At 37.7% G+C, this 27,271-nt stretch overlaps 1 protein-coding gene across 3 annotated transcripts in view; it reads right to left on the reverse strand.

Moving 5' to 3' along the window:
* NTM (neurotrimin) overlaps positions 1 to 27,271 on the reverse strand; it is a 1,238,439-nt gene that overhangs the window by 191,177 nt on the left and 1,019,991 nt on the right. For all 3 annotated transcript variants that reach the window (XM_027835123.1, XM_027835124.1, XM_027835125.1), the window contains one exon: positions 467 to 592. In XM_027835123.1, coding sequence (XP_027690924.1) covers positions 467 to 592 — 126 coding nt within the window. The remainder of the gene's footprint in view (positions 1 to 466; positions 593 to 27,271) is intronic.

The following is a 27,271-nucleotide window of genomic DNA, read 5'->3' on the forward strand; positions in this document are numbered from 1 at the left end:
GCACTTTTGGCTCACCATCAATCACTGTACATATATTTGCCTTTCTTACCCGATAGTATAGCCAATTACACATGTCTTCCAGATCACCCTTACCAGTGAGCACCATCATGTTTCCAATAAACCTTGGTATATAATAAACCTGTATCTGAGATATTCCATTGACATATTTTTGAAATACCCTCACCAGGGGACTAGAGAAATTATTTAAATGATTATTTCCGAGGTCTTCAACAACATAGCATTGTAGATGACTTTAAACTTATTTTCAGAATTTCAAAAAATATTTGACAATCCTGCCAAATTTGTATTGTCCCAGGCCACATTTACTAGGGAGTGCCATTTCTGAACCTTCTGTATAGGACAACCTACTACTGTTCATTTTTACTACTTCACACAACAATTCCCTCCCCCTAAACTCTCTATTCCTCCCCACCCCCATTCAGTAAGCAATCTCTGATTTTCTTACCAGTGGGAGAGATATGTCTCCAAGTAACTGTAGGTTCTGGTCTACCTGTTGCTATGCAGGTGAGGCTGATATTGCTGCCTTCATTGATGGAGATATCTGAGGAAATCTCTATGATTTTTGGAGATACTGTAAAAACAAAACAAGTGACAGGAGAATCAAAACATTGGCAATATATTTTACAGTTTGCTTACATGATAATTTCGAGAATAAACTCTATACTTTGCTCATATGAGAGAATTGTCAGGAAGAAACATGATAAATAACCTTAAACCAAAAGAAAAGTCATACAACATATTTGATTTCTACTAATCCTCTAAATTCCAAATCAGGTAGTTTGAATAGGAATCAACATACTTCAGGTCTCAGAAAAGGGAGCCTCCTTATGTTCAATTATGTAAAAATGTCTCTTCTTGCATACCTTAAGTGGGATACCAAAGTCACAGGTCTAGTAAAATGTAAGTTCCTTGAGGGAAAGGAATTTGTCTTTGTTTTCATTTCTCTGTTAATATAAAATATGTTACCTTGAATAAAATAGGTGTTTAATAAATGTTCATTGATTATATTTTTGTTTAATTTTGGTCTTATTAGTGTTGACACTGGTTGTCTATGGAACAAGCAAAACCTCCATGCCTACCTATTACTACATAGCTTCCCCCTTTGTAATAATAATATTAACAAGTAGAATTATAATGTTACTTACACTAGGAAGGAATGAATACTCCATTAACACATTACATTAGTAAAGTATATTAACATTTGCAAACATTCTTCCAAACAATATCTCATTTGATCCTAACTTACAATTATGAAGTGCTTACTACTAGTATTTTTATCCCCATTTTGTGGATGAGAAAAGAAAAACTCAAGAAATTTAATTAATCTGCCATAATCACAGAGCCAGTAAGTGGCAGAGGTAGGATTAAAATTCACATTCATTGGATCCAAATTCAGTACCTTTTCACTACACTATTGCTACTTCCCCTGCATTTCACAAAACCATAGATTTAAAGTTAGAGGGAAATATGAAGTTCATCTAGTCCAACCTGCTTATTTTACGGATAAGAAAACTGGAGGCCAGAAAGCTTAAGTGATTTGCTGAAGGTAGTAAGTACAACTACAGATAGTAAGTGGTTGAGTCAGGATTTGAACCTACATCATCTGCCTCCAAATCAGTGTATTTTTTACTATAGTACAACCATCTCCCGATAATTGGATTTAATACCTTTTTTAGGGATCTTCCCTTTGTTAAGAGTAGGCTACTTCAAAGAATCCTTTCCACTCTTTCTAGTAAGTGACCCCAGGAAATCATTCTGAAATTTAAATTCAGTGGAGCTGACCCCACTGAAAAGATTAGTGATAGGTGGCCAGTTGTGCTGATGGGCCATGGGCTACTTTCTTGAATGGTGGTACAGATTTATTTTCTAGCTCATAAACCACATATTTTAACAGTTTGTTGATGGTTTGATGTTTTCTAAGAATAATCCCTGCCTATTAGTATAGGCTTTTTATCTTATATGGGACCTTATCCTGAAAAGGATGGTATGACGCACAGTTTCTCTCTTGTTAACACAGTTTGCCTTTCTCTCTTTGCTAATTTAAAATCAGATCATTTTATATTAGAATGGAGAAAAAGGCAGTATGAAGTATGTGTGCATGTGTGTGTGTGTGTGTATGTGTGTGTGTGTGTGTGTGTGGCAGTAGGAAAGGTGAAAAGAAAACCCATAACAAGATTGGCCTACATGAGGGTAGTGGACATGGGTATCCAGGCCTTTGTGTGGCTCTTAAAATGTACCATTCTAATTTATAAACCTGTCATATTAAAATGGAGATTAAATCTTAGAGGTCACCATGACATTTGATTAATGATTTACCATTTGATTTGAAAATGTACTTCTATATCCATTATTCATTGTCCATATTATGAAGAACCCCAAATTCCAAAGTTAGAGGGGCAAGAGGACTAGAATTTTAAAACAATATCCTGCTAAAGATTACCCTTTGGGTACATTTCTACCCCTAGAGTTCTTCTAGGTATAGCCAGTCTCCTATCTACCCTATCCACATTCCTTTCCTCCAGCCCATCCTACACTGCCTGCCATCCACAAAAGCCTAGCTTACTTTTTTGGAGGCCAGATTGACTACAAAATGTCTGTTCTGGCCTTGCAATCATTCCCTCCAATGCACAGGTAAGTAATTTATTGATCTGTAAAAGCACTCGGAGATGCTCTGGAAGGGATTATGTCACGCCAACGCCATGCCATAAAATAAAAAATGATAGACTTTGTGAACACAGGGTGATTTAGAGTTTGTAGCTGGAAGTGTAGTTAAAGTACATTTTAAGTGGAAATCAAGGTGGGTAATGAATTACTCATGCTAGGGAAAGGCCTGTTGGGAGTTCATTTTCCCAGCTTTTTACTGGGATAAAACAGTAATGATAGCTAATCTTCTAATCACACACTAGAGAACAATGGACAATCCCCAAGCGAAAGAGAAGGTGGTTTGGGCCAGATCTTTCAGACCAGTGAGTGTATTAAGTGACAGGGTCATACTCTGAGTCCCAAGAATTATCTAGAATTGTCCTCTTGCTTGTAGCTGGAAAGAACTCAACTTACTGGTCCAGGCCTACATTTATGCTTGGTGTCCTTTCAAGACTGATTCAGGTTGTAGAGAGCTATTTCAGAGGGGCCTTTTTTCCTTTCTTTCTTTTTTCCTTCCTTTCTTCCTTCCTTTGTTCACTTATTCAGTAAGTATTAAATGTCTAACTGTGTGATCCTGGGCAAGTCACTTAACCCCTTTTGCCTCAGTTTCCTCATCTGTCAAATGAGCTGGATAAAGAAATGGCAAACCACTCCAGTATCTTTGCAAAATAACCCCTAAAGGGTCACAAAGAGTTGGATTGTGTCATATAATGTGTCAGATGCTGAGAACAAATGACCAAAAAAAAAGTCCCTGATCTCAAGAAACTTACATTCTATTTGGGGGGAACGTCATGTACACAGCTAATAGATTTTAATCAAACCTGTGATTTCATTGATATTACAAACCCCTAGGTAAGGAAATTCCTACCACCAAGGTACATAGGCACTTTCTCTTCAATTTGTAGTCTGAGAGTTGCCTGGAGCAATGAGGGTCTAAGTGACTTGCTAAGGCAGACATATGTCTTCCAGCACAGTCAAAGGCTTGAAATACTTGAACTTTGCTCTTCCTGGTCAGCTCACTACTACTATGCCTGTCTGCCTTTCACACAGATAAGTAAACAGAAAATATATACAAAGTGATCTGGAAAGGGAGGGCACTAGTTAGGTAGCATCGTCAATAAGTGCTAGCCTTGGAGTTGGGAAGACCTCAGTTTTAATCCTCCTTCAAACACTTATTAGCTGTGTATCCTACAATTCTACAGAAACCAAGATTGAAACATGATCCTGCAGGAGCGGCGGTTGACTTCAAATTGTGAAGGAGACATACATTTTTGGACTTGACCAATTTGACCGTGCCTATTTGTTCTAAAGGTTTTCCTTCCCTTTTGCTAAATTGGGAGGAGGGGAGTTTAAGAGCAAAAGATAATTTTTTGTAAAAAAAACAAGTTTTTAAAATTTAAATAAAAAAAAGAGGGCTTGGGCCTGAACGCTTCTGAGTTCCCTTCTAGCTCCAGTTCTGCGATCCTTTGATTCCATGTTTCCTTCTGTATATTTTGACTTAGTCACCTTGGAATACATTAGGGTTTTAAATAGAATTTTAAAGTGGAAGTATCCCTTAGAAATAACTTATTCCAATTTTTTTATTTTACAGGTGAAAATACAGAGGTGCAGTTCAAAGTGATCTGGCCAAGGTCACATTGGGTAGTAAGTAGCATAGTACAGATTTGAAAACATTCTTCTTATTCCAAATCCAGCATTCTATTTATTATGTTATGATGTCATTCCCCCATACAAAAGGCAGGGTGGAATGGTACAAAAAGACCCTATCATTAGGAGAGACAGCTGGGTGGTACAGTGGATAGAGCAGTGGACTTGAAATCAGGAAAACTCATCTTCCTGAATTCAAATCCAGTCTCAGATACTAGCTGTGTGGCCCTGAGCAAGTCATTTAACCCTATTTGCCTCCAATGACTCATCTACAAAAGAAAGAAATGACAAACCTCTCCAGTATGTTTGCCGAACAAAACCCCAAATGGGGTCGTGAAGAGTTGGACATGACTGAAATGACTGAACAGCAATGACAATCATTGGGAAGCCTGAAATGGGCTCTGTCATCTGTGATTTATGAAAACTGGGAGCAGCAACATACTCTGAGCCTCAGTCTCCCTTTCTGGACACTGAAGACAATAGCACTTGCATTACCTACTTCATAAGAGCGCCATGAACTTTGTAAACTGGAAAGCACCTCATAAGTGCAAGTTTTATTATTATTGATTAATTCGTGGTCATAATGGAACTTGCACAATGGTCACGTTCTTCACCATTTCACTGATTTTTCCGGATAAATTAAATTCACTTCACTTCCAGGTGCCTTTTATGCAGTTTCCATGTATACCGTTCTGTTCTTTCTGGACAGGTTGCTATATATAATAATAAAAATACCTAATATTCATATAGCACTTTAAGGTTTCCAAAGTGCTTTACATGTGCTATTTCATTTGATGCTCAAAACCATGTGACATAGTTTTTTTTTTTTTTTTATGATTCCCACTTTCAGATAAGGAAACTGCGGCAGACAGAGGTTAAGTGACTTGTCCAGGGTCACACAGCTAACAAGTGTCTGAGGTAGGATTTGAATTCAAGTCCTTCTGACTTTAAGCTTAGTGCTTTACCCATTGTAACATGTATCTTCCCCAGAGGATGTTGCTCTCAGTTCTAGGTGGTTCCATATTCATGCATGCAGCAACGGAAGCTAAAAGAAGTCAAGCTAATATTCATTCATTTTTTTTTTTTTCAGAAAAATAGTAGCATGTCTTACATACAAAGCACTGAGGTGGATTTGATGAGGGATACAAAATAATATAACACATAGATGATAATTATCCTCAAAGAATTTTCAACATATTTGTTGTTGTCGTTTGTCCTTTGTTCAGGAAGAGGACCATGACATCACGAAGGTAATGCCTTGACTTGCAAGTGAAATTGGATTTAAGTGAGGCAGGGCTCTGCAAAGTTACCAGCCTCACTCTATCCTCCAGAGCCATCTGCGTCCAGTGGCAAGATATAGATCAGGACACCTGGAGATGGCCCCAGATGCAGTGTAAGGACCATGACTTAAACCCAAATCACTCTGGCTCTCATTGATTGGCCAGCAATAGGTCCCAGCCCAAGTCTCACTTGGTCATTGTTAGGGCCCTAATGGCTCAGAGTGAGTGTAAATAACAATTGTTTCTGTTTTGGCCAGAAACCCTAAGTGAGGGTCTTCCCCTCCCAGATTGATTTATTTTTTTAAAAATACTAAGTTAAAGAAGCCTTTCTTTGCCTCATTTCTTACCTAGCCTTAATCACTGAATGGGCCTTGTCTCAGTCAAATTGAGACCTGGGAAATGCCTTAACTTACAACATCTTTAGGGGAATAACAGATATTGAATTAAAAACAAATTAAATGATACCAGAGCCAGCTAATAGTATAAGAGATATCCTAAAGCACATGTCTGACCATGATAGTCTCTTGATCAAGAAGCTTCAATAGCTTTCTATCACTTCTAGGATCAAATACAAACTTTTTGAGTTTGGTTTTTAAAACCTTTCAGGATCTGTCTCTAACCCATCTTGACAGGGTGACTTATCACCACTCATCTTCACCCAAGTTCTGTTCCAGTCCAGTTGGATCACAAACCATTCCCCAGGCTGAAAGCTGTATCCTCATCACAATTCACGTTCATCTGCTTTGCTCTTTGAGGAAATAAAGACCTTGGGATACTTGCTTCAGCCTGGGGGACATGCTAAGAACTCAGAATTGAATCAGGCTTCTGATCATAAGACAGGTACCTAGGTTGTGCAGTGGGCCCAGAGTTAACAAGACCTGAGTCTGAATATGGTCTTAAACACTTACTGGCTATGTGACCCTGGACCAGTAACCTCAATCTGTCTGCCTCAGTTTCCTCATCTGTAAAATAGGTATAATAATAGCACCTGCCTTTCAAGGTTGCTGTGAGGATAAAATGTTATAATATTCGTTAAGTGCTTTGCAAAGCGCTATGTGAATTCGAGCAATGATGATGATGATGATAACAAGTGAGAGCTGAACTGATGGAATAAGGAGGGAATAAAAGAGAGGGCATTATGAGTATAGATGTGATCTACACATCTGCCACCTTCTTCTGCGCCTGACTGAAGGGAAGTGGTTCATAGACTTTGACTGAAATGACTGGCTGGGGACAAGTATAGCAAGCAGAGGACCTCTCATGGCTACATCAGCAGATTGGAAATAGAATAACAGGGGGCCCTGACGATGGTAACTTAGTAGTAAACTAGAGCTGAGATCTCATTGGATTCTGAGAAAAGTGCTTCAAAAAAGAACGATGACACTGTACTTCCTGGAAAGGGCTTATTAACCACATGGGGGACCACATGGTTCCTCCAAATCCTATCCCTGCCCCTGCCCAGTGTATGATAGAGGTGGCTGAAAAAGTTTCCTGATAGAATAATGACCCTTCCTAGGGATATACTAGAGCCAGCTCCAATAGGCTAGCAAGAGCCAATAGTTAAATTTTCAGAGTCTTTTATGCCTCATAAATCAGCAATCAATAAAAACCAGGGCTTGGCTTATTGTTTTATTAATTGTCTAAACTTAAGAAGCTGATGGGAATAATATTAACAATGCAGATTAAACCTGAAAGTTTGTCATGGGTACATTTTGTTTGAAAAGTCAGTTGTTAAACATTTACCAGTGTTCCCCCTTACCCTTCCCTACTGGGAGGAAGCTTCCTCTACATAACATCTTCAGTGGGTGATGGACAAAGCATTAGGTGACACTGAAGATAACTAGGGAGGTGAAGAACAGCTGTGGTAGCTGTGGCACTCTTGTTGGGGAGCTCCCCAGAAAGCAGGCATGTGCAGGTTCAGCGACTAACTGCATCTTCTTCCCAAGAACCAGCCTAGGGAACTGTGGGGAGGCAGATCACCGGTAGACAGGACACTAGGGAATGAATTATTTGGCCATGAAAATCCATGAAACAAAGAATACAAAATGACTCTCAGTACACGTGGTCTCCTCTCACTTTTGAAGAGATGGTTTCAGAGTGACAGAAAAGAGGAAAGACTAAAAGTCACAGTGGTTAGACCATCTATGGAAAACCTTAGTGCAGTATATAAATTGTTAGCTGTTTTTATTATTGTTGATATTACTAGTAGTAACAGAAGTGTTACTATGTTTTTACATTATATTATAATAGTATAATATAAATGTGAGATCTTTGCCCATGACCAAGTAGACATACAAATTAGAAGGAATTGAAATATACCAATTATTATATTCTTGCTCTAATTCAGGGATTCTTAACCTGGGGTCTGTGAACTTCAAAAACTATATATTTCAATAACTTTAAAAAATATAATTTCCTTTATCATCCTATGTAACACACATGTATACATATGCATTTATGTGTACATATGTGGGTGTGGGTATGTGGGTACACACACACACACGACATAGCCTTAATAATCCTAGGATTTTATGCATTTGAAGCATTATTCTGAGAAGGGGTCCATAGGCTTCACCAAGCTGCCAAAGGGTTCCATTACCCAGAAGTGGTTGAGAATCCCTTCTCTATATATGAAACTAAAGACAAAAATAAATTAAAGCTAAATAAAATGATAACTCAGAGGCAAATAAAGGAGTCTGCAGAGTTAGTTTTATTGTGTGTCCAGAAGAATCAAGAAACATCATTTTACGGGACCCTTGGCAATGTATATAATGAACATCTTCAAAAAAAGACCGATATGAAAGTAATTGTAGCTTATGCTCTAACATCTGTTACATAGTTGAGAAAATCAAGAAATATCATGAAGAGTTCAAGAAATCTTTCCAAATTAATACAAAAATGAGCATAAGGCAGTATAATGAAAAACATGTTGGAAAGTATGATTCAGGATGAAGAAAGAAAAGAGAGCAAAGGCTTATAGACTGCACAGAAGCCTCAAATTTATATATCATGAGTATTTCCTTGGGAGGTACGGTATATGACAAATACTGAACATCACGAAAAAATAAAATTGATTATATTCTAACAGACAGGAAATGGCTAGTTAGCCATGTGGGAGTAATTTCTGAATCATCTCTCTGAGAACAGTCAGAACTTCAACTTATTAGAGCAAAGATCAAAATCAATACCAGAAGAAAGACTAAAACTGAGACAATGATATTGAACACAATTAAAACAACTCCCACCCGAATTGGTTTTTTTTTTAAGAAAACTTTTGAAGCCAGAAAAGGGAAGGGATAGAAGCATAGAATAGAGACAGATTATGACCACTTCATAAATAAATTTAACTAATATAAATTAACAACAATAAAGAAGAGAGTCTAAAAAACTAACAAACAAGAGGAAAGATGTAGCATCCAAAGGCACGCTGGTTTTTAACAAAACCTCATTTCTTATGAAGGAATATAATGGAAGGTTACATACAGTATCACCTTAAAAACAGCAAGAAAGCTTCGCAACAGAATCACTTAAGCCAGATCATTTTAAAATAATTTAGGATGAAACTAGAAGGATAACAACATTGACAAAAATGGAAATATCTGCCAAGAATGTAGCCATTTTCTCAGTCAAAGACATTGGAGCTACTACATTTGGATTCAAATTTCATGGTCTCTGTTATGCTTTATGGAAATAAAGGCATTGGCCAAGTAGAAAAGTTTCATTGTTTGCCCAAAGGAACAAAAACACATCATTTCATGGGACCATCGGATATCTCCTATCACAATGCTCACAATGAACATCTGCCAAAAAAGTGAAAATTATCTGGATCAAGTATAATTAGGAAAAATCAATGTAAGAAACAACAACATGTTGAGACTCCTGGTGGATACATTCTCAAGATTTTTGAAAGAGGACAATAATAAATTTATAAATGATTTTTAATGAACAATATGATACACTTGAACAAATCAGAATTCCCTTAATTTGCCTGTCTCAGTTTTCTTTCATATAAAATGAATATAATAATAGAATCTATTTCATAGGTTGTTGTGGGGACACTAAAGAAAATTGAAAGAAAAGGATTTAAGTCTATGAGTACTTTGGGAATTCTAATTTTAAGTCAGATAGCTGTTTGGAAACAAAGGACTGCTATCAGCCCCAGATACAAATAATTCTATTAAAAAAATAAAAACAAACAAATTCTTAGCTTGAGAAAACCCTTCCTGACTTTTGGACTTTGATTGGTTGTGGTAGGTTATAGCACTGACAATACCTCAAGTGAACAGGAATCAAAGTATGGAGCACATGACCTGAATAGTTAAAACTCAAAAATTGACAATAGAGAGGAACTCAGCAGCCACAAAACCAGTGGAGATCTATGATCATTAGGCAACAAAGTAATGTCTAATGGAGACAACATTCCATATTCCAGCTTATATACAGATAATGAGCAGCTTGATAAGGTCATTGGAAGGAGGTAACTTTCCTGAAGAATAGGAAGCATGAGTTGTTTTTCATTTGTATGCACTGGTTACACACTGGTTTCATATATATGAGAACCTCTATGTGTTCACCATGGCCACTTTTATTCCCAACACATATGCCCTATCTTAATGTTTTCTATGTGTGTGCCCATCTGGGACATGTGTCATAGTCCTAGATCATGTTTTCTTTATGCATATTGTTCTAATATTTTCTTTTTTTTCTTAAAATAATACTTTATTTTTGCCCAATTACATGTAAAAACAATTTTAACATTCTTTTTTTTTAAATTTGAGTTCCAAATTCTCTCCCTCCTTCCCACCCAAGACAAAAAGCAATCTGATAGGTTATACATATACAATCACAGGGAAGGGAAGGGAAGGGAAGGGAAGGGAAGGGAAGGGAAGGGAAGGGAAGGGAAGGGAATGGAAGGGAAGGGGAGGGAAGGGTAGGGAGGGGAAGGGAAGGAAAGTGAAGGGAAGGGAAGGGAAGGGAAGGGAAGGGAAGGGAAGAAAAAAAAATAGTATGATTTGGCCTGTGTTCAGACTCCATCAGTTCTTTTTCTGGAGGCAGATAGAATTTTCTATCATGAGTCCTTTGGGATTATCTTGGATCTTTGTATTGCTGAGAATAGCTAAGTCATTCACAGTTGTTCATCATGCAATATTGCTTTTACTGTGTACAATGTTCTTCTGATTCTGCTCACTTCACTCTGCATCAGTTCATATAAATCTTTCCAGGTTTTTCTGAACTCATCCTGCTCATCATTTTTATAGCACAATAGTATTCCATGAAAATCATATACCACAACTTCTTCAGCCATACCCCAGTTGATGAATATCCCTCTTTCCAAATCTTTACCATCATAAAAATTGCTGTTATAAATACCCTTGTGCAAATAAGTCTCTCTCGCTCTCTGTCTCTGTCTGTCTCTGTCTCTCTCTGTCTCTCTGTCTGTCTCTCTCTCTCTCTCTTTCTCTCTTTCCCCTTCTCCCCCTCCTATCCCTTTCTCTTTTCCTCTCCCTCTTCCTTTCTCTTTTACTCTCCCTCGTCCTTTCTCTTTTAAGCTCTCTGGGATATAGACCAAGTAGTGGTAGACTGGGTCAAAGGGTATGCAGAGTTTTATAGCCCTTTGTATATAGTTCCAAATTGCTCTCAAGAATGGTTGGATCAGTTCACAATTCCACCAACAAAGCATCTAATATATGCTTTTCCTAATTGAGTTCACTCATCTTCCTGACACTGTGTGCATTCTTGAAAGAGTGGGTTTGTGAAAGAAAAGCTCTATCTACACTTTTATTATGCTGTATAATATGCTATGTAAACATCTTGGCTTTGACTTACTTGTGCCCTATAGCTGATTAATAAAAGTAAACACATTGGTTAGAGTTTATAATCTATGGTTTTAAGTTGATGAAGACCTACAGAGTATCACAAAACTGGGGTGGATTTTCTCAGGGCCACATAGGGTGGTAACTACAGGAGCATATTTTTGGCTATTGTTTGAGATCTTTAATTTGGATGCCCTAGTACTACAGAGATTGACAATTTTTTTTTTTTGCTTTTCCAGGCTATGTTTAGACAACAGAGTTTTCCAGTGTGTTTGGGGTGTGGAGGTATGGGAGCAGGTATAAAATATAGATCACACTAGTTGATTTCATATAACTTGTATAATTTTATGCCTAAATACTGATATTTGTTGGATAATTGTGTCCAATGTGAGTATAGATTAAATTAAAATGAGCAATATGTATATTAAATCTTTAAAATATTGATGCAGAGCCCTGCTCCTATATGTGTACATAGGTCTTCTAGATAAAGGATTGTATCATGACCTAAGAGATAAGGGCTCTAAAAGTGCCTTATATGGTACTGTAGACTTTGAAGAGATATGACATATTTACTAAATGAATATGAGAAGACTTGTCAAATTCTGTTTTCTGTAAATTATTTGAATGAGTAGACTATCCTAAAATCCCTGGTGAGATAGAGATTTAGAAAATTTTCAGAAACTGATAACTAGACCTTTCACTAAAGATTAGAAAAGACTGAATAGACTCAAAGCTTGCCAGAGAAGAGAGGAAGAACTAGTAGGCAGATGACCCTGGAATACTAATAACCCTGGAGAAAGAGATGTGTGTGGGATCAGGAGCAGCTACAGTTGCTTTTGGGTTCCTATGCTTCTTAAAGCATGGTCTAAGCTGAAAACCTTCTCAGAGGGATTTTAGTCTGTCTGATGAGGAAGCAATTTGGTCCTGGATGGATGTTCCACTAAAATATTACAATGGTGGCCAGGATGTAAGGAAAAGGGCAGGCTGTGGAAAACATTAAAAGGATCATACTCATTCTGAAGTCTATAAACCATGAAGTCACTGTGCTAGAATGTTTACAAAGAACAGAGACTTAATTTAGAGGACAAAAGGTAGCTCAAAAAGCCTTGGTTCAACCATTTGACTCAGCAATACCACTTCTAGGTATGTATCCCAAAGAGATCATAAAACAGGAAGAGAACCCACATATACAAAACTATTTATAGCAGCTCTTTTTGTGGTGGCAAAGAATTGGAAATGGAGGGGATGCCCATCAATTGGGGAATGGCTGAATAAGTTGTGGTATATGAATGTAAGGGAATACTCTTATCCTATGATGAGCAGGCAGACTTCAGAAAAACCCGGAAAGACTTATATGAACTGATGCTGAGTGAAGTGAGCAGAACCAGGAGAACATTGTACACAGTAACAGCCACATTGCACAATGACTGACTTTGATAGAGTTAGCTCTTCCCAGCAATGCAAGGATCTAAGACAACTCCAAAAGACTCATGATAGAAAATGCTATCCACATCTAGAAAAAGAACAATGGAGTCTGAATGAAGATGGAAGCATACTATTTGTTCTCCTTTTCTTTTGTTGTTTTGTTTTATTTCTTCTTTCTTCTGGTTCCTCCCATTAGTTCTAATTCTTCTATACATCATGACTAATGTGAAAACATGCTTGATATGAATGTATAATGCGCAATCTATATCAGATTGCACGCTGTATTGGGGAGGGGGAGAGGGAGAAAATTTAAAACTCAAAATCTTATGGAAGTAAATGTTGAAAACTAAAAATTAATTAATTATTTAAAAAATAAAATAAAATATCTAAAAAAAAATGCCTTGGTTCAGTTTCCCAATACTTGGTTGTTTGTTTGGTTGTTTTCCTTCATTTTCAAAGGGGACCAAAATGACATCACTATGTTGAGGTCAAGGTACAGTGTGTACAACTATGGTTGATCAGATCAATATGAGCTCAGAATGCTCTACCACAGATCAGGCACAAATAGTCCATATGAACATTTGGGGTGAAGATGTATCTAAACTTAGCATGAAGGAGGAATGATCTCTGAATCTGTATTGCACGTAGGAAAATGTTTCAGAGGCTGGTAGTCAAAAGATCAGTGAAAGAAGAAAAGTGGATGCCAAATAACTATTACGGAATGAAGGATATGTTGCATGCTGCATCAGCCAGCATTGAATTAAATGTGATGAACTTCTGTAGGAAGATTGCTGCATGGAGTAAACAATAGACAGTGAAAAGAAGTCTGTAAGTAAACAAACAAAAAATATCCCACTGCTTCTATAACATTTTCTCTTTTATGAGGTATGCAAGCAAGCTAAGAATCATACCATTTGAGAATTGGAAGGGACTTCAGTATTCCTTTGGTACAACCCATACACAAAAAGAATGCCGGTATAACATACAGAACAAATGAAATCTCCTCTGCTTGAAAATCACCAAGGAAGGGGAACCCACCACATCTCTGGCCAATCCATTTCTTTGGCTAGTATGAATTGTTTGGAAATTTTTCTTGACTTCAAACTTAAATTTCCCTTTTTGCAAATGCCACCAACAGCTCCTGATTCTGTCCTCTGGGACCAAACTGAAGAAGCCTGAATTCTCCTTCAATATGACAGTCCTAATCTCCAAGTCTTTTTTTTTCCTGACTAAATATGCCAGAAGTTCCTTTAACCCATCTTCATATATCATGGACTCAAAGCCCTTTACCATACTGGTTGTCCAAATTTGGACATTCTTCAGCTTATCAATGGCCATTTTAAACTATGTTGCTTGGACAATCCTCCTAATTAAGCTTGATGAAGTATGTATCCCAAAGGTATACAGTGTATACCAGAGTACAGTATACAGAGTACAGTGGGATGGTCACTTCCCTAAGCTTATAACCTATGAACTTTTTAATGCACCCCAAAAAAGCTCTTTTGGTTGCCTCATCACGCTGACTTAGATTGAGCTTTTGGTCCACTAAAACCTTCAGATATCTTTTTCCCCCTAGAACAACTGTGATTTATCAATGCCTTTTCCACCTCATACTTGTGAAATTATGTTTTTGTGTGCAAGTACAAGATTTTATATTTATCTTTATTTGTTTCATCATATTAGATTCATCCCTATGCTTTCGGTTGTCAAGATCCTTTTGGATCCTGGTTCTGCTTGACTCAGCTATCCTTCCAAGCTTTGTTTTGTCTGTAAATTTGATGACCATGTCACCTATGCTTGTATCCAAGTCACTAATAAGAAAGGCCACTTCATCTCCCAAGTCCAAACATAGGAAATTAAGGAAAAGCCTGCTGTGCATTGCAACACAGGATAGCCCTGCTCCATTCAGACAAAGGATTGTGGGACCAGAGTTCTGAGCAGTCTTGAAAGAACATCAATAGCAGAGAACAGCTGAAGAGACAGAGCTATCTCGCAGGATATTTAAAGTTGGAAGAGTCATCTATTCCAACCTCTTTTTACATATGAGGAAACTGAGATCCAGTGATATTAAATTACTTACCTAATGTCACAGAGTGACAGTAGCAGGATTTGAAGCTGGGACATCCAGATTTGTAGCCAGTGCTCTTTTCCTTTATAACATGCTGTCTCTCTAATTCAGAGCAAGTTACTCAATTCCATATATTCCTAAGCCCAGTAAAGACAAAAGGCTTTTTCCACAACCCTCTTCTCTCCCTTCTCATCCCCAATAATTAAAGTTCTCAGGCTGAATTTTTACCTCAACAATGTAGTTGGGGTAGTTTGTTTCTTTAAAAAACAACCATAAGCACAATCCTGGGAATAGTCAATATATTAAAAAAGCATTTAATAAGCACCTACTTTGTTCCAGGCACTGGGCAAGGTTCTAAGGACACAAATCCAAAGAAACAATTCCTACTCTCAAGGAGCTTATATGCTAAACTTGATCTACTTAGGAACTCTAAGAAAATCATGCCACTCTATCCCACACTAACTAGACTGCTAGAATATAAGGTCTAGGGGCAGCTAGGTGGCGCAGTGGGTAGAGCACCGGCCCTGAAGTCAGGAGGACCTGAGTTAAATCCGGTCTCAGACTCAACACTTGACACGTACTAGCTGTGGGCAAGTCACTTAACCCCAATTGCATCACAAAAACAAACAAAAAACAAAAACAAAAACAAACAAAAAAAAGAATATAAGGTCTAGTTTTAGAAGACTTGAGGAAAAAATATCTTAGACAGCAGCAGCAAAAATGATTAGGACATAAGACTATTTTTTTTTCTGAACATACATACAATATATTTATCATCTGTAGCACCCCCAACTCTTTTTGAAAATTATCAGAAAACCCTCACACTATCATCCCATTTAAAAAAAATAATCAATTACACCTCCATAACAGATAGCATATCTTTATCATCGGTCCTTTGGGATCAAGAATGGTAATTATATTTATCATAGCTGTTACATCTTTTGAAATTGTTTTGTTTTTACAACATTGTTCACCTAATTCTGCTAATTTCATTCTTAATCAATTTATAAAGATCTCAAATGTTACAGCATAAACTGTCACCTGGTTCTGCTTACTTCTCTCTTCATCAGTTCAGGTCAGTCTTTCCTTTTTTTAAAATTAATTTAGTTATTTTCAGTTTTCAACACATTCACTTCCACAAGATTTTGAGTTCCAAATTTTCTCTCCATCTCTCCCCTCTCCCCACCCCAAGATAGCTTGCATTCTAAATAGTCCTTCCCCCAATCTGCTCTCCCTTCTATCACCCCCCACCTTCTCTTATCCCCTTCCCCTTCTATTTTCCTGTAGGGTAAGATAGATTTCTATACCCCATTGCCTGTGTATCTTATTTCCCAGGTGCATGTAAAACATTTTTTTAACATTTGTTTTTAAAACTTTGGGTTCCAAATTCTCTCCTTTCCTCCCTCCCCACCCACCCTCATTGAGAAAGCAAGTAACTTGATACAGGTTATACATGTGTAGTCATGCAAAACACTTCCATAATAGTCATGTTGTGAAAAACTAACTACATTTCCCTTCATCCTATCCCACCCCCTGTTTATTCCAGTCTCTCCTTTGATCCTCTCTGTCCTCAAAAGTTTTGTTTCTGATTACCCCCTCCCCCAATCTTCCCTCCCTTCTATGACATAAGACTATTTAAAAAAGGATTAAAGACAATGAGATTATTTAGCTTAGACAAGGTAAAATTAAGAGGACTTCATACAAATATTCAAATATATGTAGAAATTAGGAAGAATTCTCTGACTTTGCCATAGATACAGTGTTGCAAAGACCTCAAAAGTCATCTAGCTTAACCCATTCACATTAAAGAAGAGGGAAATGAAACCCAAGAAAGTTGAATGAGTTGCCAAAAGTCATAAAAGTCAAAATGGATATGGGATTTAAACCAAGATCCTCCTGAATGCAAAGACAGCATTTTTTAACACTGCACTATGATATAGATACATCAATAAAGCTTCTATTCTATGGAAAGATTTGAGACAATCTTGCCCAAAGGACTCAAAGACCTCTCAAGGTCCTTTCTATTCTTATGATTTCTCAATAATTTGAAAGTGAACTAAAAGACCAACTCACATACTAAATGTATTTGAGAGAAGAATCAGCCATTAGTTTATCAGAAGTCAAAAGGAAGCCGACCAGCATAGAGAAAAGAGGATCAGAGCAGAGACAAAGATCCAAATATGAAGATCCTAACCTTGGCCCCATGACCACACTAATTTCTCATGAGTTCTTTCTACATGTACGAATAGATTGATGTGCAGAAGTACAGTGACTATGAATATTAAAGGAATGTTTTCCTTTTGTCTGGATAGTGGTTCTCAAGTGATGACAGGATTCCAATGATTCTATGTGATATTTGCAAAAGATATCTTTATAGTCTATGCAGGGACCAGGATTTTACAAAGTGAGAACTTTATTCCTATTTTGACTACATTAGTATGAGTTTGAAGTTCCACCATTGTCTCTGGGATGTTCAGATCTGGTGAATTTCTCTGGTAATTTAAATCACATGTTGAGTTTTATCTTCATTTGGGGGCACTACAGGTTAGGAAGGACATAGATAAGCAAATGAACATCTGAGGAAAGAAACTAGAATGATAAAGGGCATTGAGCCTGCAGCATTTGAGGATAGATTGAATGAATGAGGGATGGTTAGCCTGAAGAAAGGAAGACTCAGGGAAGACATAACTATGGTTAAGTATTTGAAAGTTTGTGATGCTAAAGAAGATTTATACTTGTTCAGTTTTACCCTAGAGGAAATATCCAGGAGCAATGGGTGAAAGCTACAAAGAATTTAGCCTTGTTGTCAAGGAAATTAAAAATAATAATAATAATTAGGGCTATCCAAATGGAGAATGAGTTGTCTTCACCTCTCTGTTCCACAGTTATCTCATTTATGAAACAAAGGGGTTAGACTAGATCATCTTTGGATTCCTTGCCATTACTAATCACCATTATTTTGATATTTTAGTGTCACAAGTCATGTAAGAGATTTTGTTTTAAATTTTGTCAAATCTTGTTTCATTCAATGATTAAATAAATACTCATTTAAGCTTATTCAGTTACTTTGCATTGGTTAGGCCCCATCTAGAGTATGGATTCAGTTCTGAGTCCTAAACTAGATAATTGATGAGCTGAAGAGTACCCAAGAGAGGATGAGTCTCTGAGATCATGCCATATAAGATGCTAATGATGATGATGATAATGATAGCTAGATAATAACTAATAAAATTGGCAACTAAGTCATTTTGACTATTATAAATATACAAATTAAAAATAAAGGACATATGAAGAAAGAAATGATAAATAGAAGTAGGTATAGAAGAATTTTACATATATATGTAATATATGTGTGTGTGTGTGTCTAATGGTAGCCATCTCTAGGGAGAGGGGGGAGGCAAGGGAAAAAGGAAAATAAAAGAAATTTACATGATAACTTTGTTGTATATTTGGAGGGAATAGCAAATTGTACATGGTAGATTTGCAGTTTCTGGTGTAATCATCTTTTTTTATTGCACTCTGTAATGGAATGCTTGTTTTGTTCCATGAATTGAAAATAAAATAAATTTAAAAAAAAGAAAACTGCAATCAGACCAGGAAGAAACTTAACATTGATATACACTGTAGGGTCAGGGAAGTAAACTGAGTCTGTCTCATTGCCTGAGAGACCTTTATTCTGACAGAAAGAGAATATTATTTGATGGAACTGCTAGCCAAAACAGAAGACATGGAGTGAGGAATGGTAGGGGGAGAAAATAGCTATCTCCAAACATTTGAAAGCTGTCACCTAAAATGGGGTTTAGATCTGTTGTGATTGAGTCTCAGAGGGCAGAATAAGGAACAAAGGGTGGAAGTTATAAAGACTTTATCCTTGATGCCAGAGAATAACCACAACAATTTCCTAACAGGTATCTCAAAGTGGAATGAGCTGCCTCATTGTCTGGGAGACCTCTGTTTTAACAGAAAAGGAGTATTAGAATAAGAGGTAGTTCCATTATATCCTAATATTCTAGTTGGGGAGCCCTCTAGGGAACCAAGGGCATCCATTGAGCCTGGACACTGTGACAGTCTAGGCAACCAACAAGTTCAGATTTGGGATCTTTGACAGTAGGTCTGTGCATATTGGAGCATTCAGCAGCTCCAGGAGTCATAATAGAAGTGCTAGAGTGACCAGGGATAGTGAACTGTGGACTCAAGGTCCCATGTAGCCTTCTAGGTCCTTGGGTGCAGTCTTTTGACTGAGTCCAAGTTTTACAAAACAAATCCTTTTATTAAAGGGATTTGTTCTGTGAAGTTTGGATTCAGTCAAAGGGCTGCACTTGAGGACCTAGAGGGCTACATGTGGCCTTGAGGCTACAGGTTCTCCACCCCTGGACTAGACCTACTAGAGATACAACTTATCTTACTTATGATGATGCTTCAGGAAAAATGGTTACTTATGATCAATGGTAACTCATGCAATCAGATGAAGTCCATTCCTTAAGAATACGTAATATGTCCTTTGTATGTGTTATCTATGATCCAGGCTATACCACATAAAATGCTATTAATACCGTATTATGCTTCATTGATAACATAATAATACTAACTACTCAAATTTATATAGTTTTAAGGTTTTCAAAGACTTTGACATATATCATTATATCATTATATGATCAATATATGATTTATATGTTGTTGATATGGGTACTAGTATGCTATGTTATACGTGTATTGTAGTTATGTGATTATTTTATATGTTTGTATCACATTATATGGGCATTTTTGACATATATGCCTACGCTAAATCCTTGCACGTGACTTGTACTTTTGGTTAATGCATGCAGCTCTAGTATGGGTTGTGTATCACACGAGACTTGTATTCCTGGTTTTAGATATACAGTGTTATTAATGTATTATGATCACATAGGATGTATCTTGTTCGCTGAATGTTCCACGGATAGCTTCATGCAATGTTTTTGTGAATATTTTCTGTCAGGTACATGCATACTTAACTATGGTTATTGGTAACTAAATTTCATGCTAATATCTGTATACCATGTTGCATTTTCTCAGGTATCTTGGTATACCCTGCATAATTAGCAGAAACAGAAAATTCTTCATCTGAAGCAGAGCATGGAGATGGTAGGCTGCCTCAAATTTTGAGTGGCTTACTAAGGAGACAATAACTTATGTATGATTAAGACAGGAATGTCAACTTGGTGGTTGACAGTTGTCTCTTTCAATTAGCTTTTGCTCTAGATCAAATTCCTGCATAATCCAGGGATAGTTTTAGACATTTTTAAACCCGAATTTTGGATAAAAACCTGCATTTCAACCCCCTACAAGAGCAATTTAGAAGTCTAACTTAATGTTAACTTGGATTGTATGTTGCCTGGATTTGGGTCTTTAACTAGATATTGGTAGCTTATAGCTTTAGCTCTAATTAAATAGTTATTAGCCATCTTTAATCAGATTCTAGTCACTGCACCTTAGCAAAAGGAAACCAAGAAGTATTTTAAAGTGATGAAGTCCAATATCTGTTAGCAGAGAAAATCTCAGCCATAGAGCTACATGTAACCTTAAGACCAGCAGTGACCATATGAGACCAGCTAGGAATAATACAAGGAAGAATATATATGACATGCCCACATGCCAGCAGAGAATACCAATAGAAAATGCGTGGTGCCATCACCAGAGGATATCAGCAGCCCTGCAATGTAGGAAAACTGTATTGTGCCGCCACATGCCGCCTAACCACATATATTCCCTATATCTGTGTCCCTCCACAAATGTACGCTGGTCACATGTGTTCCTATGTGCCCATTCATATGTTCCCTAGATATTTCTACTCTTCTTTCCCTACATTTATGGTAAAGAGCGCTTCAGGTATATGGAAGAAATTATCTATTGCTACTTTTCTAACTAACTTATTTAATTAAAAACCTTTGCCTTGAACTAATTGTGCCCTCTGGCTGACTAGTAAAAGTACACACATTGGATGGGTTTGTAAGCTGTGGTTTTGAATGAATGAAGACCAACAGAGTAGTTAGAACCTGGGCTAGATTTTGGGGGATTGGGGGAGTGAGAGTGGGGCATGTATGAAAGAGAGTTCTTCAGGTCCTACATTAAGGAAAAGGCAAAGAGATGTTTGATAGGGAAACTGAGAGGGTCAGCTTCTTTGGCCATAATTCCATAAGAAGTGTGCAGTTTGGGGATTTCATCAGATCATTATTGTCTGCTAATTAAAATGTGCAAATAAGGAAAATATTAAAATAGCCTTATAGCAGACTTTCCCATTCTCCATTTTTAGTTCTGCTGCCCAGGTGTTAAGCCTTAATAAATATATTATTAATAAATACCAATTTGCTGTTTTAGCACACATAAGATATCCTATTAAATCTAAATTAAAATGCTTTATTAAATGCAGGGAATTCCTGAGGGGGTGAAAATGCATATAAGCAGACTGACTCAGAGGTTCATCCATTCCTGACACATTTAAATCTATGGATCCCAAATGGCCTTTCCCTTACTGCCTGCGATCCTAAGGCTCCCGCCAGCACTCTGTTTTCTAAGGTATGGGGTGTAGCTGTGTGTTTATGCTTCCTGTTGCTTCCCAGAGCACTCCACAAATTAAACTTCTTCAATGAGATCTCAGGCCCCTTGCTGCTACTATATTAAAGGGTCAGAATATCCTGTCTGAAGGTAAACTGCCATCAAGAGTTAAGGCCCTAAGCAGAGGGCACTTTGGAAAGACCCTGGAAGCACCTTATTGTTTATTATTTATAAACTCTTTCAAATCAGTGATACCTGAGAGATGGTCACAAGCAAGGGTGGGGATACAGAAAGACCCATTGTATACACTCTTGTATAGACTTATGTGGGCTTTACAGAGGCAAAATAAGATGAAAATTTGAGGTGGTTATGGAGATCTTTCAGGCCATAACCCCTTCTGCCCCTAAAAAAAGTGGACAGAAGGATGTGGAAGGTACGGTGACAGAGATTCTTTTTCTGTATTCTCTATCTTATCCAGAGTTAAAAGGAAGCTGGATAGACAGTAAGTGGTACCGGGGAAAGCTGATTCCTACTTCTGTAAACAACATATTGGAGGATTATGGTTTTTAATCCATTCTGTTATCCACTTTCATTTTATGGGAGAGTTCGTCCCATTCACATTCACAGTTATGATTACTATCTGGGTCTTTTTCTCCATCCTATTTCCCTTCCCCTGTTTATGCTTTTCTTTCTCCTTTCTTGCTTTCCCTCCTCACTAGAGTTTTGCTTTTGACCATCACCTCCCTCAATCTGCCCTCCATTCTACCAGCCCCCTCTTTTTTCTTTCTCTTTTCCCCTACTACTTCTTCCCTCTCTTCTACCCCCCTCCCTTTTCTTTCTCCTTTCCCCTCCTATTGCCTTTAGGGCAAATTAGATTTCTATACCTAACTGAGTATGTTATTCCCTCCTTGAGCCAAATCCAATGAGAGTAAAGTTCAAACAATGTTCACCTCCTTCCCTTCTTTCCCTCTATTGTAATATGTCTTTGTGCCTCTTCATGTGATGCAATTTACTCTTTTCTGCCTCCTCCTTTCCTCTGATTATTACTTTTAGAGAGTTCTTTTATACTCTTTGTTAACTTGAATAAGAAGAGCTAACCTAAATTTGATCCAGAACTTTTAACATTTCACGGAATCCTTACATGATATGTGGGAAGGACGAGGGAGGAATAAACATTAATATAGCAACTACTATGTGCCAGGTACTGTGGTAAGAATTTTATAAATATTATCTCATTTTATCCTCACAATAACCCGGGGAGATAGGTGCTATTATTATTCCCATTTTACAGTTGAGGAAACTGAGGCAAATAGGGCCTAGTTAATATAGTAAATACCTGAGCAAAACTCTAGCAAATATCTGACACTGGATTTGAACTCAGGTCTTCCTGATTCTTGACCCAGTGCACTATCTACTGCACCACAATCTGTAGTTAAGTACCTATACTCCATTGATCTCTGTGGGCAGGGACTATCATTTGCCCCTTTTTTGCATACCCAGTGCTTAGCATGGTGCCTGTCATATAATAGGTGCTTAATAAATGTTTATTGATTGGACATAAAAGAGGAAGGGAATTAGAGAGGAAGATTAAAGGAGCCACTGAAGGGATCTCCAGGATCTGAAATCACCATAATGAAGAAGTCAAAGCAAATGTGCCTGAATTCTATTCTTCTACTTGACCAGAGAGGGGAAGGTAAAATCAGTGAGGAAAATCTATAGGAAAACAGATTTCAACTCAACCTAGAATCATAGATCTTGAACAGGAACTAGACTATCTACTCCAGTCCCCTAATTTCTAAAAATTAAAGAGGTCCCCAAATGCAATGACCTACAGAATAAAGTAATGAGTTCCCCATGATTAGAGGTCTTCTGAGGATGGGTGATTACTTGGGAAAAGTTTAAAGAGGCAGAATGGTGTGTTAATACAGTGTTTGGACTTAGGGTTAGGGGAGCTCTGACTCTTCTCTCTGACATTTATTGTCCATAGCTATTATCCAGGGTGGCAATCCTTATGGGGTAGGGAACCACCACCCTAGTACCACCCAAACCAATCATATCTGTCATCAACAGCCCAGGAATAGTAGCATCCCCCAGACCACTAAACCTGTCCCTACTGCCATTATATACAGGAGACTCTTTTTGGAGATGCAACCTGGCAATTGACTCTGTAGGTGCTACAGCTCCCCCTGCTTCACCCCTATCTACACCCCTACCTCCTAAGCTACTGAAAGGCCAGAAAAGAAAGTTCCATGTCCTTGGCACAATCAAATGACTCGAAATCAGAAAAAGATATAGTTTTATTGATGTAAATAACACTAAAGAAGATATATTATCATCTGCTGTGTCTCAACAACCTAAGTACCACTGAACCAATTCATCTGACATACATCTGAAACCTAGATATACTGTTTCCCCCATTAGAATGTGAGCCCCTTGGGAGAAGAGGAGGTACCTTCCTTTTTAAAATTTCATTTCTACCACCAGCACTTAGTACAATGTTTACACATAGTAAATAGTTATACATTTTTTACTCACTCATTCAATCACGCATTCACTAGCTATCTCTCATAGCCTCAGTTTTCTCATCTGTCGAATGGAAATAGTGACACCCACCTCAGTGTTGTGAGGTTCAAATGAAATCCATACAATGCTTTGCAAATTTGAAAGTACTCTATAAATGCCAGTTATTATTTTTGTTAGTTCATATTTATATATCTCATTTAAATTAATATTTGGTGCTCATACAATCTTGTGAGGTATGTGTTATTATTAATTCCCACTTTGTAGATGAGCAAAACAAGGTTCATTTTCAGTTGAGTGACTTTGGTTTTTTTTTTTTTGATGAGGCAGTTGGGGTTAAGTGACTTGCCCAAGGTCACACAGCTAGTAAGTGTGAAGTGTATGAGGCCGGATTTGAACTCAGGTCCTCCTGACTCCAAGGCCGGAGTTTTATCCACTGTGCCACCTAGCTGCCCCTCAGTTGAATGACTTTGCAGGGTCACACAGCTAGCTAGTAAACGTCTGAGGCAGGATTCCAGCCCAGGGCTTCCTGACCCTAAGACCAGAGTGAGTGCTGCTATGTCAGACTACCACTCTAATTATTATTAGATAGGATAGGGAATTGACCTATAGTTGAGACTAAATCATCTCTCAAGATCAAAGATCTTTCAATCTTTCCCAATTGTGGGATTTTATTTTGGGGCGGGGAGAAGGAAATAAGCATTTATATGACATCTACTCTGTGCACTGTGCTAAGCACTTTTATATATATTTTCTCACAACAACCCTGAGAAGTAGGGTTTATCACTAAACCCATTTTACAGTTCAGGAAACTGAGGTAGGCTTGTTCAGAGTCCCATAGCTAGTAAGTATCTGAGCCTAGGTTGAAAGCTCAGGAATTTCTGACTCTAGGCACAGCACCTCAATCACTGTGCCAACTTTCTTTCCATTTTTAGATCCTTTTGCATTTGCTGGAAAACATGAAGCTATGAAAAGGAAAAACAGCACCTTTTCAGAAGGACCTAGGAGGTTACCATTTCTGAATCTTGAAATGCTTTCCTTTCCAGTTCCACTCAAATGTCAGGCAAAGGTGTCATGAGTTCGCTCTTCTCTCTGACCCAGTTTAGTCATTCCTAATAGAGATATATGTAAATAAGGTAAATATCATGCATCATGCCCTCTCTGCCTTCCTATTCCTCAGTAGATTAGTGAAAATTAAATTTCTTAGTAACCTACCTGTGCTCCATTAGATTTGGCAAGATCCAAGAAATTGCTATGAATTATGTCTACACCAATTGTTCAATGGAGGAATAGAGGGATTATTACTAATCACAATATTAGCCTGTTATGCTGGATAGACTGGCTGTTCTGTCAATGCCTTTTGTTCAGATATAACATGACCTACCCTATATGTCTCCTAAATGAGACCAGCTTTTCCTGTAACAATTCTGTGCATTGGTATTGTTCACAAAGCCAATAAAATTGCAAAATCATTGGCAATTTTAACACTAAATAAAATGACTGGCTGGAACTCACACAGGAGAAAGAAACCACACTAAATTAAAATCATAAGTAATGCTAGTGAAATAGAGCTATAATGGACCAAGCCACCTTCATGCTTTTGAATGAGGTAGAGAGACAAGGGGGAAAAAAAGAAGTAAGCCCACACTACCCTAAATCCACTAGTTTATTTAAAACACCCAGCATACCCTTGTTTACATGATCACAGTTTACATTCTCCTGCAATTTACACCCCTCCTCCCAGCCAATTACATTTTCTGTGCTGCTAATGTATTAAGTTCAAGCAATCTGCACTCATTTCTCAGAACTTATTAGTTAATATCCCACTTGTTTGCTGTGAAACAGGCCCCAAAGATCAGGCAGTACTACTTAAGCTCCAGAGAGCCTAGTGATTTCTTTGGAGATATGTAGTTCACATATACTCCAGCAGACCTGAAGACAAGGGCCCCATAGGAGCTATTAAAGCCTTGGAGACACTTCCTGAGCCAATGTTCAAATTAACTTTGCTGGGGAATACAATAATATTCTGTCTTTTCCCAAAGCTCTGTTGGTTATTTGGTAGGAAGAAAGTTGTGGAATTACAGGATCTAGAATGAGAAGTAACCTCAGAGGTATCTGGTCCAATTCCTACATTTTACTAATGAGGAAATCAGGCTGGAGATCAAGCTACTTGCCCAAGGCCACAGAGGTGACCCAGGCCTTATGATTCTGTAACCCACACTTTTTCCATGCTGCCTCTTAACACATGATTCATAGTCTTTAAAGGACTAAATTGCAGCTACCTCTACTGGATATAGACAGATGCTGTTTGTGATTCTGCCATTTGCAGAAGAAAGGAAGGAAGGAAGGAAGGAAGGAAGGAAGGAAGGAAAGAAGGAAGGAAGGAAGGAAGGAAAAAAGGAAGGAAAGAAGGAAGGCATTTTATTATTTAAAGTTTCTCATTGTGCTAGTCTGTTGGCCTGTCTGTCTGATTTCTCAGTAGCGCAAAACTAGGAGGCACAGTGGATAGGGTACCAAGCCTGAAGTCAGGAAGACTCATCTTTGTGAGTTCAAATTTGGCCTCAGACACTTATTAGCTGTATGACCCTGGGCAAGTAACTTAACCTATTTGCCTCACTTTCCTTATCTGTAAAATGAACTGGAGAAGGAAATGGCAAACCACTCCAGTATCTTTGCCAAGAAAACCTCAAATGGAGTCACAGAGTCAGACATGACTGAAACGACTGAACAACAACAAAAAACTCTAAGAACTTCCTGCAGTACAACTTCAAAGTACTTATTCTATTTTCTAGATCGTGATTGTCTCAATGACTTATGGCTGACACTGCCAAAACACAGGATTCTGCTGTCATTCACAGTATATGAACATCTCACCTGAGCTGAGTTTCAGTGATTGGTGGTTCTATGACATACCAGCTACATTCCAGAGTCTAAGTGCTGGTGATCCTACCAATCCCTTTTCTATTCAGATTCAGGAGGATGACTACTTAAGCGAAAGAGTAGTGATTGTCCTTGGGTGCCTTAGATTTCCTTTCTCTTTTCTAACCAGGAGCACACTCAGTAGAGAAGTCAACACTGTGGCTTCCAAAGCAGCCTGCACTTTCATGGCATACTTACGATAGTCCATCCTAACTTCACAGGAAGGGAAAATGTGATTTTATATATGAGTCTGTTTATGTACCTCTGTCTGTATGTACATGACATAAATGTGTATATATAGATACAATATATCATACATATACACACACATACATCTATGCATACACATCTATCTATCTATCTATCTATCTATCTATCTATCTATCTATCTATCTATCTAT

This window comes from Vombatus ursinus, unplaced genomic scaffold (genome assembly GCF_900497805.2).
Source record: "Vombatus ursinus unplaced genomic scaffold, bare-nosed wombat genome assembly UNPS02014813.1, whole genome shotgun sequence".
NCBI classification, from domain to species: domain Eukaryota; kingdom Metazoa; phylum Chordata; class Mammalia; order Diprotodontia; family Vombatidae; genus Vombatus; species Vombatus ursinus.